This window comes from Orycteropus afer, unplaced genomic scaffold, assembly GCF_000298275.1.
Source record: "Orycteropus afer afer isolate SDZICR_OR568_19922 unplaced genomic scaffold, OryAfe1.0 scaffold00006, whole genome shotgun sequence".
Classification (NCBI taxonomy): Eukaryota; Metazoa; Chordata; class Mammalia; order Tubulidentata; family Orycteropodidae; genus Orycteropus; species Orycteropus afer.
Window position 1 is genome coordinate 25,889,354 of NW_006921593.1, and position 17,054 is coordinate 25,906,407.

The window sequence follows — 17,054 nt, forward strand, 5'->3', positions numbered from 1 at the left end:
GGCCACCCTGCGGCTGGCCGCCCACCTCACCGGGGCCACCCTGCGGCTGGCCGCCCACCTCACCGGGGCCGCCCTTCTTACCAGGGCCACCCTGCCAGCCAGGAGCAGCTCCGTCTCACTGCGCAGTGCTCTGATGTTGTTCACCATCTCCAGGACAAAGCTGCAGTTCAGGGCCTACGAGGGAAAACACATGCATGGAGCAGCCGGGGCACGGACACCGAGGCGGGGGCTGGAGTCCGGCTACCTCTGTGGCTCGGGGTTTGCCGTAGACTCGGTCCATGGCGTTGGAGCTGGCGTTGACAGCGTGGGCGAGCTCCTGCTCCATATCCTGGTAGGACTGTGCGATCTCCCGGATGCTGGGGAGAAAGGGACACAGCACTCATCAGACAGCACGACCTCACGAGGGCGTGGGCTCAGAACTGCCCAGAGAGTGGGGCAGAGACCACTGCCGGGCCCCAGCACAGGATGGCCTTCAGATCCACTCCAACCAGTGGCCAGAGGAGACCTTAGACAGGGAACCCAACACAGAAACCAACCTTTCCTAGTAGTCTACCAGACCAGTGGATAAGACAGCCCAAGGCAGACACACAGCCTGTAGACAGCTGTGGTCAGGGACCCACCCCAGGCAACTACAGGGCCCAAGGCAAATTCACCAAAGCAGCCCAGAAACCCACCACCGTCGAATCAACACGACCCTACAGGACAGAGTGGGACTCAGCTGCTAAACTAAAGGTCAACAGTTCAAACCCAACAGCTGCTCACGTGACAGGAGAAAGATGTGGCAGTCTGCTCCCATAAAGATTTTAGCCTTGGAAACCCTTTGGTGCAGTTCCACTCTGTCCTCTAGGGGCACTGTGAGTCTGAAATTGACTAGACAACAACGTGTTTTTTTGTTTTTTAATTTATATAAACGTGAAATGACACTAATAGAGAAAGATAATCATCAGTGTATCTGAACTGCCTGACGACTGTCATCGATGGTCTTCCTTGGCATTCTAGCGTTTGGCTGCTAACCAGAAGGTGGGAAGTTCAAGTCTACCCAGATGCACTTCAGAAGAAAGACCTGGTGATCAACTCCCAAAATACTAGCACAGAAAACCCTCTGGAGCCCAGTTCTGCTCTGACACACGTCAGTTTGCCACGAGTGGAATCCACTCGAAGGCAACTGGTTCCTAAATCAACCTGTGAGTGGAGGGCAAGCCAGCTCTTTGGGGTACAGAGAGGTGAAGCGAAGGGGCTGAGGGGGACACTCCCCTGGGAATGAGGCAGCTTTGTAAATGCCTGTGGGCTTCACCTCCCGCCCACGGCACTCCGACAATCTCAGGAAGATGGTTTGTCCGAGCCAAGCAAAGCCCCAGCAGGCAGCCCACCAGAAGCACCCTTGTTCACCAGCACACCCAGGAGACGTGTCGTGGGAGCTGCCCTCTGGCCTGGGTGCCACCGCCACTCGGAGCCCGCGGGGCCCAGGCTTCCCTGGGTGGGTGTGGGCTCACCTGTGGATGAGAGCTCCTGCCGCCTGACCAAACTGGCTCATCTGGGTGGACTCCTCCTCGGACAGGACCTCGGGGTGCAGCGAGAAGGACGGGGGCCGTGGCAGCTCACACTTCTGTTTATCCTCCCAGGACTTCAGGGTGCTCTCAAAGGCCTGGGGCGGGCAGAGTGCGGGGTCACAGACTTGTCCACCAGCCTCAGAGAGGGCACACTCATATCCCACACCACAGCAGACCTCAGTACTAACAAGAGCTAGGAAGGGGAGGCACTCTGCCCTTTTACAGTCTGTGCAGGCAGGGAGGCGGTCCAAAAATACTGCCCTACTGGCTTAGTATCTGGGTGTGAAAGAAAATTCTAGAACCAACAGTCCAGCTAATCCAGGCTCTTCTTTCACAAAGCACATAAGGGAGCCTGGACAACAGCCTCACTTCCCGACAGTCGGCAACGTCATCCAAGGCCGGGCCTGCTTCCCGGTGACATCGGCAACGTCATCCAAGGCCGGGCCTGCTTCCCGGCATCAAGGGCATGCCCAGAGGGTCCCCTAAAAGCCACAGACATCCGAACCCCAAGCTGAATAAAGGTACACGAAACCCGCTCAGGGATCTGGTGGTGACGGGAGAGGCCTTGCATCAGGCGGCCTGGGCTGGACCCCGGCTCATCCCTCACTGGGGTGGCGCCTTGACCCCACAGATCCTCGGTCATCCCTATGCTGAGTGCCACGTGAGGTCAGGCACCCAGCACCGCACCCAAGGCAAAGGGCTCCCTCTGCCTGTGTATTTGAAGCACAGTGCCCCCAAGGGGTGAGAGGCTCACTCTGAGCAGCAGTGAATGGGAGGCCTCAGGAAGCCAAGTTCACTCTTCTGCCCAGCGGAGGAGCAGCAGCAAAACTCAAGTCCCAGGAGAGCCCTCTTGGTGGGCTTCTAGAAAACACATGCAATGGGACCCGGCCCTGGGGTGGCGGTGGGGGGGTGGGACAAGCAGCCTCCTCTCCTACAGCCAACTCCACAGTGACTCGCCTAAAACCGTCACACAAGGAGCACACACTCATCGTGGAAAACCACAGAACACACACGCAGATGTGGCATGAGGAGGAAAGAGGCCGGCGGCAGGTGTCCCGGCCCCCCTTACCCTGTCCCTGGTGAGCGTCTGTGCCCGGTTCTTGTGGATGATCCGAATGTAGCCTGGGGGCTGGATCCAGGCCTCCCCGTCCACCTGCACAGGGACCCCCTCGTCCCCCAGGATGGAGATCTTTACGGTGCGGCACTGCGGAGACATCCAGCCCACCGCTCAGGCCCCACCCGGGAAGCACGCAGTCACGGGCACGGGGTTCCCGGTGCAGCCTCTCCCACGGCCCACAGCGCCATGGCTCCCGCTGGGGTCACACACTTTGCTAGGGGAGCCTGCCAGTGAACTTGGCCTTTAGGTCGGAGTGTCACAGACCAGGCCTGGGAAGTGACCCCACTGCCTGGAACCGGGTGTCCCACTTGTGGAGCATGCTACCACTGCCCTCTGCCTGACCAGACACCCTGCCCAAGAGCAGGGCCTGGAAGTCAGCAGTCACAGCTGGGGACAACTGCAGGGAGAGGCTGGTCCACAGGAAAAAAGAGGGGCAAGTCTGCAGGCATCCACGAGGACGGTGGGGGTGGGGAGAGCTGGGACCCACGCAGAGCGGAGAGGGACAGGAGTTAGCCCAACGCAGAACCAGGTTTCGTTAGAGGGGTGTGTCCACCATATCACACTGGGCATGCGAGGAAGGATTCTGGGCCAGGAGGTTAAGTTTGTGGGCCTGGCATGGAGACAGCCAGACTCTGTGGGCTATGTGGACAGTGTCCCATTTAGGGAGAGAGGACACATGCAGGAAGTATACTGGTGGAATCCAGGCTGGTTCTTAGCCTGGCCCCACTGTCTTCCCTAGTAGGGAACATGGCCAGACCGCCTCTAAAGATGCTCTCGGCTCCAAGACCACGCCATTACCTGGGCGATTCGGTGATGCTGCAGCTTAATCACCCGTGATACTGCCATCTGCATGCTGCCAAACACAGCCACCACCTCCAGGATCTTGTCATCAAATGACGGGGCAGCAAAGGTCTGTAAGACAGGTGCCAGGACTGACTGCTATCTGGCATGGCGCGGGGCACTGCACCCCACCTCTCTCCTGCCCTTCCTCCCACCCTGGTGCCAGGACCGATGTCTGCCCAGCATGGGTGCTGAAGGCACCCCACCCACTTCCTCCCGCCCTGGTATCAGGGTGAACCCGTCTCCTGCATACACATGGCTCGGTGCTGACCGCTGCCCAGCACAGCCCAGGGTGCTGCGTGCCACACTTTCCTCCTCCCCTCCCTCCTCCCCTGGTGCCAGGGCTGACTGCTGCCCAACACAGCCTGGGGCGCTCTGCACCCCACCCCCCTGCTCCCCTCCTCTCAGCCAATCCCTTTAGGAGAGCACCTCCCAGCCTCCTAAACGCCCACAGAGCCACAGGGTGAACAGCACAGGAGAGGTCGACATCACAGACCCTGCCACTGGCTGCTTGGTCAACCCAGCTCTGCCACCTCCTAGTCAGTGGGACCCCCTGAATCTCTCTCCATCCCCCAGTTTTCCAATCTGTGAAATGGGGTGAGATCACCTCACTCCCCAGGGGGCTGTCACGAGCAATGACCGCGTGAGGAGCTTAGAGCAGCAGCCGCATGGCCAAGTGTGTGGAGTATGCATTGTGCTCATGAGCTACACGGGCAAAGGAAGCCATTTCCTGAGCTAGAACCTGGCCAGGCCTCCCACCGCATGCACCCCAAACATCTTGGCTGGCTGACAAAGCTCCTTGGGACCCGGAGCCCCAATGACTCTGCCGCCTGCAGTCACTGGTCTCCCACCTCCACGCACCCACTCTAACTGGCCTGCAGGCCCTCACCTATGCCGCTCCTTCTGCCTCAACAGCCCCCACCCCGCCTCCTCAGCCTCGGGTCCCAGCGTGGAGGCTCCTCCTCCAAATGCTTCCGGAGCCGTTATCTGGGTGGGGCCTGTGCCCACAGGGCCTGCAGCCTGGACCGCACCATGCAGCCTCTCTCCTCAGGCCCCTTTCTAGACAAGCCACCCCGTGGACAGGGCCCTTCCTGTCCTGTCCTCCCTTGCATTTCCTGAACACAGAGGCGTCTGAGCCTCACGGGTGTCAGGAAGACGCTGCCGGGAGCCAGGATGCCCCCTTCCCAAGCACCGATCACTGCTCTATTTACGCCCTGCCCCAGGCCCACCTCACCCAATCACCCCCATACGTACGTCGTCTTCCTTGGTGCCCCCCCAGAAGTTGGTCCCTCCGGCATAGCTGGGAATGTTGAGGACCGCAATTCCCTGAAGACTGGGGAGTGGGATTGGGCGTCCATCACACTGAGGGGAGGAACATGGAGGGGTGGGGAGGGGAATCACATTGTCATTGGGGCCTGCTCCCAATGGGGGTGCACATGCACGGAAGGGGTGCTCAATAACTGAGGGACCCACAGAGCCTGAGGTCCACAGCCGGCCCAGGGCAATGGCTGGCGGGGAAGTCCGGGGTCCACAGCCGGCCCAGGGCGATGGCTGTGAGGGACCCACGGAGCCCGGGGTCCACAGCCGGCCCAGGGAGATGGCTGTGAGGGGGAGTCCGGGGTCCACAGCCGGCCCAGGGCGATGGCTGGCGGGAGAGAAGACCCCGACAGAAGGGGAGCCGGGGGGGCCGCCCACAGGGCCGGGAGCTCTCTGTCTGGTTACCTCCAGCAGGACCTTTTGCTCCAGGTTCTTATAGGTTCTGTGCAGCAGCTCCTTGGTCCCCAGAACGCCATACCACATCATGTTTTTGGTCCGACTCCTAGTAACAAAAAGCAAAGGACACGGTTCTTGGCTCCTCTGTACAGCTACCTGTATTCACTGCCAGAGTCTGGAAGGGCACACATCCCACCCAGGTCAGCACGCTTTAGTGGTTCTCCCAGCCACAGCACCTTAAAATAAGGAAGGACAAACTCCTGTTTACACAGACAAGCACCGAACACCAACCCGACTCACTGTCATCAGGTCAGTGTGGACTCAGAGCACCCCTAGAGGACAGGGTAGAACTGACCCATGGAGCTTCCAAGCTGTAATCGTTACAGAAACCCACTGCTGAGCTTTCTCCTGCAGTGTGGCTGGTGAGTTTGAACCGCTGACCTTTTAGGTAGCAACCCAACACTTTAACCACGATGCAACCAGAGGGCCTTTCTGGACTAGCAGGGCTATTTCAGAATGATACAGGGCGCTGTGCTGTATCAGTACACAGCAGAGCCGGGCAGGCTGTACTGTGTAACAGACATCCCTGGGGACCTTGGGGCCACTTCCTCTCCTGAAGAGCCCCAGAATTCAAGGGTGTTGTGAGTTCTTGTGCTTTTTTCTTTTTTTTCTTCCAGTTTTTCTAGAAATTTCCAACTACACAGAACTTTAGTGGAGCTAACTCCCAAGGTGTGAGGTGTATTCCTCTAGGTGACAGGTAATCCCACAGAGACAGGCAGGCAGGAGCAGGCTCTCGCCAGCAGGGGGCGCCTCCTCCTACGCCCATGCCCTCTCCTGACTCTCCAGCTCCAACGCCAGAGCTGAACAGTCTCCTCGATCAATGGATCGTGGCCTGTGGGGTGGAGGCAGGAGACGCAGGGGTCCCACTCCCGCCTCCCCTCCCCACAGAGCTTCAAAGGAATGACTCTCTCCACTCCCTCCGCCCTACCCCCAGGCCTGGAGCAGCAGCACACGGAATCTTAGGAGGAGAACCGGCCATGACGGCAAAGCCCCTCAGGGCTGGTCTCCCCCGAGGGTGGGCTCCAGTGTGGCTGCGCAGCTCTGCTGGGACCAGGGGGTGCGGGTCTGTGCAAGTGACGAATCCAGAGACTCTTGGAAACTCACAGGGCTGATTCATAACACCTTCACAAGGCATTCCCAGAGAATCCTCAGTGACCAGTGACCTCGAGGAGAGACCTGGCTCGCTCCAGGGACAGCAGTGCTGGTTGTGCAACGTGGAAGCTGTCACCATCTGACCCACCCACAGTGGCTTCCTGGCCTGTGACCTGCTACCCTCACATCCCCGAGAAACACCGCCCTCTTCACACGCCCTCAGCCTTAGCATTCTGCAGTCTCCAGCCCGCTGACTCCAGAAACGACCTGCCTATGTGGGAAGAGAAGCGAGGATGAGGTGGTGGGCCCACGTTCACAGTCAGTGCCCACCTGCACTTCTCAGGGTGCTCGTCACGCTTGTTGTTGAAATCCAGGGAGATCTTCGCATCCAGGCCGATGCCGAAGTAGTTGTTCATGACACACTTCTCTGTGTAATACTCTCTGCAAAGGCAGATTTCCAGTCCATTACAACCAGCCTCACCAAGGGCCTCATGCCAGCACCCCCCTGCGGTGGCAGAGGGCTAGCAGTTTACCGAGCAGTTGTTCACACACCACACAACTCATCCCCTGAAAGTGGACAAACCAGCAGTGGTTAGTATATTCAGTCATGCAAACTGTCATCACAATCGATTTCAGAACATTTCCACCACCCTAAAAAGCAGCCCCACACCCTTAGCTGTCACCCCCACCACGCCCCAACCCCCCAAGCCCCTGGAACCATGCCTGGCTCCACAGATTTGCCTATTAGTTCTGGTCTTGTGGTCATATAGGCTGAGGTTTGCATGGTCCACTAGTCCCCTGAACTAATTGTTTCCATGCATCTTTGGTTTTCTTCATTCTTCTTTGCTCTGGATGAGGAGAGACCCATTGCTGCATCTAGATGGCGGCTTGCAAGCGTTTAAGGTCCCAGTCACTACCCCCAAAGTAGGATATAGAACAACGTTTTTGTGAGGCACACTATGCCAATTGAGCTTGATATCCCCTGCAACCACAGTCTTGAGCCCACAGGTTCAACAACTTGTTCCATCAGGGTAGTTGTCTGTGCCTAAAAAGTTATTAAAACTTCGGTCCCCGTTAGTTCCAATTACACGGACATTCTCACAGCACATACAAATACGTACGTAGAAATACCGTCTGCCCAATGGGCCTATAAGTTCATGTGAATGATCAGAATTCCCAGGTGTATAGTAGAGCTGACAAGGGGCAAGGTTATGGTCATTACTTGGTCACAGCCAGCTACCCAGAGGGACCGAGTAGTTGATCCTGCGGGCTTGGGACCATAGTCGCAGGGGACATCAAACTCAATTGTCATAACATACTATACAAAACATTGTTCCACCTACTACTTTGGCGAGTAGCGACTGGGACCTTAAAAGCTAGGAAGCTGCCATCTAGATGCAACAATGGGTCTCTCCTCATCAAGAAGAAAGAAGAAAACCAAAATTAATGGAAACAATCAGTCCTAGCGACTGGTACACCATCCGATCTGCAACCTATACAACTATGAGACCAGAAGAACTAGATGGTGCCCAGCTACCACTGCCATCCACTTGGAAGGGATGTAGGAGATCCTGCGTAAAGAGGGAGAACAATGTGGTACAAAACTCAAAATCATTTGGAGGCGAAAAAAAAAAGAAGGTGGGGACCAGGTTTGCTGGTCCAATGGAGCCTGGTGTAACCACTGAGACTATGGCCCCTAGCTGCCCTTCAGGTCTGGAATTGAACCCACAACTGTGGTTTCCAGCCAAACAAAGTACAGGCATGTGTGTTAAACATTTACCTCAAGTAGACACACGCCCTGGAGAGAACAATCATGGGAGAAGGAAGGGCTGCTTATGCACAGGGAGACAGCTCAGGGTGCAGAAGAGTATGAAGGGATGGACACTGGGAGGAGGTAACTATGGGGAGGAAGTGGGAGGGGAGCTGCTGCATTATAAATTTTGGTCAATGACATGAGACAAAGTATATGTGAACTGCTGTATGAAAAGTGAATTTACTCTGTAAATCTTCACCCAAATCCTAATAAAAAAAAAAAAAGAAATACCGTCTGCCAACCCCATAGGGTCACAGGTGTACTCCCTTCTTCCTAAACACACATGATCATCCAGCCTGTCTACCCACGTCATTACCTGTCATGTTTACCTGTGTTTTACTGACTATGCAAAAGCATCTGATTGTGTCAATAAAAACAAATTATGCATAACACTGTGAAGAAATGGAATTCTCAAACACTAATATGCTCATGCAGAACCTGTACATAAACCGAGGCAGTTGTTTGAACAAGATAAGGGGATACTGCATGGTTTAAAATCAGGAGAAGTGCATATAAATGTTGTAATCTTTCATCATACTTGTTCAATTTACATGCTGAGCAAATTATCTGAGAAACTGGACTATACGAAGAAGGATACAGCACCAGGATTGGAGGAAGACTCATTAATAACCTGCAATACGCAGATGACACAACCTTGACTGCTGAAAGCAAAGATGACTTGAAGCACTTACTGATGAGGATGAAAGACCACAGTCTTCAGCATGGATTACACCTCAACATAAAGAAAAGAAAGACCCTCACAGCGGACCAGTGAGCAGCAGCATGATCAACATAAAAGAAAGACCCTCACAGTGGACCAGTGAGCAGCAGCATGATCAACAACATAAAGAAAAGACCCTCACAGCGGACCAGTGAGCAGCAGCATGATCAACAACATAAAGAAAAGACCCTCACAGCGGACCAGTGAGCAGCAGCATGATCAACAACATAAAGAAAAGACCCTCACAGCGGACCAGTGAGCAGCAGCATGATCAACAACATAAAGAAAAGACCCTCACAGCGGACCAGTGAGCAGCAGCATGATCAACAACATAAAGAAAAGACCCTCACAGTGGACCAGTGAGCAGCAGCATGGTCAATGGAGAAAAGACTGAAGTTGTCAAGGATTTCATTTTACTTGGAGCCAGCATCCATGCCCACGGAAGCATCAGTCACGAGGTCCAAGCATGTACTGCACTGGACAAATCTGCCACAAAAGACCTCTTTAAATAAAGTGCCAAAGAGCAAAGAGCTCCCCTTAAGGACTAAGGTGCACCTGCCCCGAGCCGTGGAATGTTCAGTGGCCTCATATGCACGTGAGAGCTGGACAGTGAATAAGGAGGACCAAAGAGCTGATGCCTCTGAATTAGGATGGTGGTAAAAAAGACTGACTATCCGTGGCCTCTGCCAGAGCAACAAACCAACCCGCCTTCAAAGAAGTGCGGCTGGAATGTTCCTTCCAAGAGAGGAGGGGAGACCTCATCTCACCTACTTTGGTCACGTGATCCGGAGGGACCAGGCCCTGGGGGACATGATGCTGGGTAAAGAGGAGGGTCAGCGAAAATGGGGAAGAGGGACTGACACGGTGGCTGCCACGATGGGCTCAGATCTACCAGCAACTGTGGGGAGGACCCAGGAACGCGCAGGTTTCCTCCCGTAACGCTGCTGAGTCACAGTTTATTCAACACCTCACGGCAGCACGTCTAACCTTTGGAGGAACGGCCGGACCGCTCTCCTCGGTGGCTACACGGCACAATTGCTGCCTGTGTGGCAGGTACACGCCCACGGATCTGAGCCCTGACTGCCAGAGCCTCCTCAAGCCTCCCGAGAGCCGATCCCGGCAGCCTCCAGATCAAATAGGAAAGTGCCCTGGAGCCGTCCGCCTGAGCTGTGGCAACAGAACCTCCCTTTCCCTGTGCCCACCGCGCCAGAGGCCCATCTCATCCCTTCCGCGGGGCCCTCCTGCCACTCCCCGGGCAGGCAGGCCCGGACGCTGCTCCGGGAATCCTGTGCAGCTAGCCCACCTGCTGCCCCCACCTGCAGGATCCCCGGGGGCCGCGGCTGAGCCTCGTCCAGGGCCTCAGGGTCTCACCTGGCCCGTGATCCAGGGTTGCCCTGCCAGGACAGGTGATGAAGGGAGAGGCCCCTGAGCAGGGGATGCAGCAAGGCCACCAGCCAGTGGCGACACCTGGCCACGCAGGTGGGCGGAGCCGGGACCAGGACAAGAATGTCTCAGGAGGCCAGCAGGCCTTCACCTGGTAGTAGGTGTGTAAACTAAGGGGTATCTCTGGCAAATGGTCTGAGGGGGGCGGCCCTCCTGTACACGCGTCCATCCACTCTCAAAGCTCCCAGAGAGTTTCTGCAAACGGCACCCCCCTCCACCACCGCACAGCCCCCGCTGTGCCAGACACACAGGCTTGGTGCTTTCAGACAATGACCACGAGCCCGCTGAGCCCCTCGGACTTGCAGTCAGTCAAGACAAAGGAAAGTCTAGGTCAGCTCTCCAGACACCTGCCCTCCGGCAATGGCCCTACACACAAAGGGACCGATCAAAAGCCCACTGCCGTCGGCCAATTCCGCAGGCGGAGATCTGTATGGAAGCAGACTGTCTCACCGCTCTCCCGTGGAGCGGCTGGTGGGTTTGAACCGCTGACCTTCTGGTTAGCAGCTGAATGCTTTAATCCCGGTGCCACCCAGCTTCCTTTTACAAAGGGACAGACTCCACTAGACGACTGTGTGAATGTCCTCACGCCTTAGAAAACGGGCGGGGCAGAAGATCACGCCCCCAAAGGGCTGCACCCGACAGCACCCTCCCTGGGGCAGGTTCCACGGACGACCTCTCCAGCCAGGCACCCACGGCCCTCATCACTGAGGATGGTGAGCAGCCGACAAGGGTGCCATCTGAGGAAGGGAGCGCAATCTGTCCAGAAGAGGCCACTGGCGTGCGCCCGTGTGCAGGTGAAGAAGACAATGCAGAGCTAGCTTCCAGCAAGAGTTTCTGAATCTTGAAAACCTCAGATTGTCAGAATCTTTAGAGGAAGCAGGGGACGGAGCCATGAAGCGCTTCAGCGCCTTCGCCCTTCTCTAGGAGACTGGAAACCAAAAGGCTGACGGTTCAAATCCTCCCAGAGAGCAGGCCTGGCGACCCGATTCCAAAAGGTCACCCAGCCTTGGAAACCCTGCGGCACACAGTTCTACTCTCGACACGTGGGGCCGCCGAGAGTGGAGCTGACCCGAGGGCAACCGGCTTGGGCTTGGTTAGCAAAGTGGGGCGGGCTGCTTCCCACCATATTCCGGAAGCTGAGCTGGTACCGTTTCAAGCTCTCCCACCAGCTAACAACAGCAGGAAAGGACTACCGACCCCGCTCTGCCCTCAGCTCTCCAGCTAATTCTGAAACTCGTTCTCAGGCTCCACATTCTTTGCACAGTGGGCCCAGAGGGTTTACGCTCGTACTCACAGGTTGTCTGGCTCGGTGTTAAAGGGGTCAGCGTTAATCAGCAGGCGACTGATGACGGAGCTCCCCGGCAAGGAGCCGGACATCCCAGCCCGAACATCTAGAATGGAGACCAAAGGAAAGACGCCGGTCAGACCCACAGAACCAGGAGAAACCGGCATCGCCAGTCAGACCCACAGAACCAGGAGAAACGGGCATCGCCAAGGCTGACGGGCACACATTCTCCAGGACGTCATCACACCCAAACGTTTCTAAAACAAGGCATCCACATGTCCGAACTATGAAGGTCAAGAGTCTCAGGTCAAACCTCACCGTCATCAACCCCCATTCAGTGAAATGAAAACACTCACGCAGGCGGCAGGGACTGACACCTACTGAAAACAAACCCAACTCACTGCCGCCGAGTCAGTTATGACTCACACCGGCCCCTCCTTGGGTTTCTGAGGTGGTATCTCTATGAAAGTAGGCTGCCCAGTTGCCCTTCTGAGGAGTGGCTGGTGGATTTGAACCGCCAGCCTTCTGGTTAGCAGTCAAATTCTTAGGCACCATACCATGAGAATACTCAGGTGGGCGGCATGACTCCTACAGCGGCATTACCGCATTACCACGATGGTTCCCGTGGAATTTAAGCGCTCCGTCACACTGCTCCACAAGACTAACTCCAAGAGGGAGAACTCAACATGAGCATCCTCCAGGTGACCAGAACCCTCACAGCACGGGCACCACTCTAGAGACACTTCAAGCCTAAAGCTGAGCTAGACTGTGCTTTGCATCGTTTTCCCAATCCACTCCTTTCAGAAGTATCTCTCGCTGATCAGCTTCACTGATCCGCGGCACCAGCCTCAGGTCCTACAGGCTATAGGAATTTTCTTCCCGTTCAGTTGAGATTCCATCTAGAAACAGCCGGACTGCACACGGAGAAGGGCATGACGTGGTGTGCACTGCCTGGCCAGGAGAGCCTGGGCTCCTGGGGCAGGCTGTGAGCTCTGCTTCAAGAAGCCTGACGGCACCGTGAACCCCGAGTGCCACTCCCCCCGCTCCAGGGACGTGTCCTGCCCACATGGTCTTCCTGGGCTGCTGCAGGCAGTCACGTGGATCCCATCTGCTCTTTGTACACAGGGCATCTGCACAGTGCCTGTCTCCTCCCCATGGGCCTGTAACTCTGCGGACAGTGACCCTGTCGTGACCTTCAGACAGACCCAGGGCCAGGCTTAGAGGATGCAGGGTGAAGAGCAGGGCCTCGCTGTGCCCATGGGCCTCACTGCACTCACTCACTCACTCCTATAGCTGCGGGAACACCACTGGCACCCCTGCCCACGTGGCTGGAGAGGCGGGCACACTCACGTGGGTACAGGATCTTGGCGTTCAGCGCCGGCAGGGTGTCCCGGCTTCCCGTCTGTGGGGGGAGCGACGCCGAACTGCCCAGGGACAAGCTTCCTTTGCTTATCAGCTTCTCACAGGGTGACCTGGACACTGAGAAAACAGGAGAAAATCGTAAGGCCCCGAACCCGAAGGTCACTGAGGACCTGGGAGGCAGGGCACCAGGGGTGAGCGGAGCGGCCTCGAGGGCTGGGACATCTGTGCAGGGAAAGGTCCCGTGTGAGCAAGCGGGTGACAGGTGAGGGGAGCTTGGGTCGGACCTCACGGCTGACACAGAGCCCAGAAAGTGTGGGTCGAGGCAGTCAGACTATGTGAGGAGGCAGATGCTGTCAGCAGAGGATGGCGCTGAGGCCACTACTCCCCATCAGCGTGCATGAACCCTGTGCCCCAGTGCAGCAGCCGTGGGGGGCCTGCTCCAGGAGCCTGTCACTGGGCCCGGCCCTGGGATACACAGGCACAGCCCTCGGCCAGGCCCCTACTGGCACATTTCACAACAACATGACGCACTTCCGCTCGTGGACACACGCTTGTGTGGGCGAGCCTGGGGGCAGGCCGTGGCTGTGAATCTCTACCCTGCACAGTGCCACCTGTGCCATCCAGAGGGGCCTCGTCAGTCTCACACCTCATTACAGCCTGAGATGCCAGGCTGGCCCCTCCAGGGCGGATGGAGGCCGGCTGGTACCTTTGCGGTGGCTCCTGCCTTTGGAGACTCCACAGTTCTCGCTGGATGGGGGGGGGCCCACGCTGTCATCCGTCCTCAGATCCTTCTTTTCCTCCGACTCAGAGAGACCCGCGACAAAGCCCTCCTGCTCCTGGGTCTGGGCATTCTGCTCGTCCACGGCTGCGCGAGGAGAAGATGTGCGGCTGAGTGCGTGGGCACCAAGCCCCGGGCATCCGGGCTGGATGGTGCTCCTGGGGCCGACGCACCTGACGGCCCACGTTCCTGCTAACGTCTCCCTGCTGAGGGCCAAGCCCACCCCCCGCCCGTCACATCACAGTCTACATTCCGTCTTCCAGCTAAGGGCTGAGTACCCCCATCACCCCCGAGGGCCTGACTGTGGCCTCCCACCGCATCGGGGCAGGGGCGTGCCCGAGCTCCCCCACGGACGCTGCCGGTCACCTCTCTCCGCGTGCTCAATGATCTGGCGGATGGCCTTCTTCAGGCTGTTGGCCCTGAGCATAAGCTGCTCTCGAGGCCGGAAGATCTGTGGCCGGGAGGGGCCGGCTGGGCCCAGGGCGCGGTCCCCCGAGGAGCTGCAGACGCTGCTGGGCCCGTCCCCGTCTTCTGCCTCCTCGGCGATGGTAGGCGGAGGGTTAGGTAGAGAGGAGGAGGCCTGGGACTCGTCGTCCAAGGTCTTGAGGAGGGAGTCCAGCTTCTCCTTCAGGACAGAGCACTGGGGGGGACAGCGGAGTGGAGGGTGCGTCCTCACCCCGACCCCCTGCCCCTCTGAGAGTCTCCCCGAGAGCAGACCTTCCACAGTCCTCACCCCCCACCCCCACCCCGAGAGGCTCCCTGGGAACAGACCTTCCTGGCCATGACCTCTGACTCCTGGGAGCTCTCGGTCGTTTTCTCGTAGGCCTTCCCGACCCGGGCCACGAAGTCCTTCACGGTCTCACAGAGCACCCTGAGCAGAGACGCACAGGGCACTTGTACAGCGTTCCCGCTGGGAGCCAGCACCGCTCCCGGCTGAGCCCCTCCCACGCCCACGGCCTCACTTGGCTGAGGAGATCACCACTGAGTGCTGGTCCGAAGTCAGGATTTTAGACAGGTGGGCTGCAACCGAATCTTCGTACACCAGGATCTGCTGCACCTGAATCCCCCCAGACAGGATGGTGGGTCACGGTGACCCCCAAACAGGACGGTGTCATGGTGGGTCTCAGTAACCCCCAAACAGGATGGTGGGTCATGGTGGGTCTCAGTGATCCCCAAACAGAATGGTGGGTCACGGTGACCCCCAAACAGGATGGTGGGTCACAGTGGGTCTCAGGGACCCCCAAACCTGGCAATGGGTCATGGTGGGTCTCAGGGACCCCCAAACAGGACAGTGGGTCATGGTGTGTCTCAGGGACTGACTGCCTGGGGACGCAGAGTCAAGAGGATTCTGCACTGTTCCCCTGCTGAGCAGGCCCAGAGGTGACTTTTAACACGTGCTGTTTCACACAGCCCAAGCCTCACCTCAGTCAAACGCTAACCTAGACCTGCCAGGGCTACCTGGAGACTTCAAGAGCGTCTGCTCAACCCAGTGGCTGTAAACGGAAGGAGAGCCCTTCAGCACAAAACAGCATGTTAACGAAAACTCACACATGGTATGTGCCCAGGCACTGGGCTTTAACAAATGCCTCCTCCATGGCAACTACGTGCTGAGTGCGGGTGAGAGGTGTGGGCGAGGGGCGCAGCGAGGGGCATGGGGTGAGGGGCGCAGGCGAGGAGCACAGGGCGGGCTTGGGCAAGGGGCCCCAGAACTTCATCCTACAGATCACCCAGTCCTCCGCCTGGCAGACAGGGCACCCTCGCTCATTCCACGTCACAGCAGCCTGTCCGGAAGCAGGGCCTACCTCAGAGTCCTCGCTGAAGTCCTCAGTGACAGTGGACGAGGACGCCTGCCGCGGGAGCTTGGTCTCATACGCCATGACGCTCCACCTGCACACACATGGGCTGCTCGCACCCCGTCCCCAGCGGCCACAAGGGGGCGGCTGAGGATGTGTAGATCCTCAGGAGCGGCCTCACACCTGCTCTCCTCCCGGGTTCTGAGGACGACTTCTAGCTTCATCCTGAAGCCCCCTCTGTAGGGGCTCCATGTCCTGTGACATGACCACCTCGGTCCCTCACTTGGCTGCAAACAGACGCATCTATTTCTCAAGCCCAAGCTCAGACCACTCTGCGGGAAGAGCCGGGCTCTGGCCCAGAAACGGCTACCCTGGAGGTCAATGCTGCTCTTGGAGAAAGGACAGACCTTCGTCCGGGAGCTACATGCCCCTCCCTGAACAACCGAGAGCTGTGGGCACACGGGATTCCTTACACAGGAGCCCCCCAAATAGCAAGGGCAGCCAGGTGCTTCCAAAGGCCGGTGCTGATCAGAACCAGGGTCCCTGAGAGCTCACATAGGCCCAGTTCCTCCACATGCCTTGGAAGAAAGGCCTGAGTCTCCAAGACTAATTCCGAACCCTCAGCCACTGAAAACCCCATGGAGCCAAGTCAGGCTCAGTCATCAAGCACGCGGAGAGAGGTGACTGGTGGTACCATGGGTTGGAACGGACTCTATCACCTGGTTTCATGTACCTGGTCAGGAGTTTCAGACACCTAGCTTGGAACTAAAGGCATTTCTCTCAAGAACATGCCAAAGAATTCTAAGCACCCAGAGGGTCACTATCCAAAATGTAAACTCTTCCGGGAACATGGAACTCTGGGGTCTGCAGGAAGGAGTGCCAAGCTGACAGGACCAGGTTCTGGGCCAGCACGGTGAAGGCTACAGAGTCATTTTCCCTGAAGCCCTGACAGATTCAGAGAAGGTCTCACACAAAGACCTGGCTACCTAGGGCATGGCTCTCAACCTGTCTTGAAGGATGGATCTTTGTCATAATCTGACTGAAAACTAAAAACCATCAGAGAAAAGCAGTGTCCACTCAAGTCAGGGGTATCCATCTTCTTGGGTCAAACTCGGACCACGAGTTTCAGGGCCCATGGTTTGCACGGAGCCCAGGGAAGGACACCTGGACAAGGTGACCATTTCTTAGAGCGCCGCCCACTCACCTGTCCAGCATCTTGGTGCTGGCCCGCTCCAGCTTCTCCAGGATCTGGGGGAGCTGCGTGTCATCGTCACAGGCTGAGCCCCAGCCCAGCACGCGCGCCAGGTCGTTCCCGGTCCCCAGGGGCAACACACCCAGTTGACACTAAGCAAAACAGCAGAGAGGACATGAGCGTTTAACACCTGGACACAAGAGCCCCTGTCCACCCCACCAACCTCTTACCTCCCCACACCCACTGCCGCCAAGCCAATTCTGACCCACAGCGCCCCTAGAGGACAGAGTGGAAC

The 17,054-nt window shown here is 57.5% G+C and overlaps 1 protein-coding gene across 1 annotated transcript in view; it reads right to left on the bottom strand.

The window, feature by feature from the left end:
- Positions 1–17,054, bottom strand: part of DGKD (diacylglycerol kinase delta) — a 70,181-nt gene that overhangs the window by 10,898 nt on the left and 42,229 nt on the right. Inside the window, exons 10-25 of the mRNA XM_007943742.2 lie at positions 16,772–16,911; positions 15,577–15,661; positions 14,737–14,831; positions 14,546–14,645; positions 14,141–14,414; positions 13,703–13,861; positions 12,985–13,113; positions 11,644–11,740; positions 6,703–6,813; positions 5,230–5,326; positions 4,762–4,869; positions 3,466–3,579; positions 2,620–2,754; positions 1,494–1,645; positions 245–356; positions 82–174 (exon numbers count right to left, since the gene is read on the bottom strand). Coding sequence (XP_007941933.2) covers positions 82–174; positions 245–356; positions 1,494–1,645; positions 2,620–2,754; positions 3,466–3,579; positions 4,762–4,869; positions 5,230–5,326; positions 6,703–6,813; positions 11,644–11,740; positions 12,985–13,113; positions 13,703–13,861; positions 14,141–14,414; positions 14,546–14,645; positions 14,737–14,831; positions 15,577–15,661; positions 16,772–16,911 — 2,001 coding nt within the window. The remainder of the gene's footprint in view (positions 1–81; positions 175–244; positions 357–1,493; positions 1,646–2,619; positions 2,755–3,465; positions 3,580–4,761; positions 4,870–5,229; positions 5,327–6,702; positions 6,814–11,643; positions 11,741–12,984; positions 13,114–13,702; positions 13,862–14,140; positions 14,415–14,545; positions 14,646–14,736; positions 14,832–15,576; positions 15,662–16,771; positions 16,912–17,054) is intronic.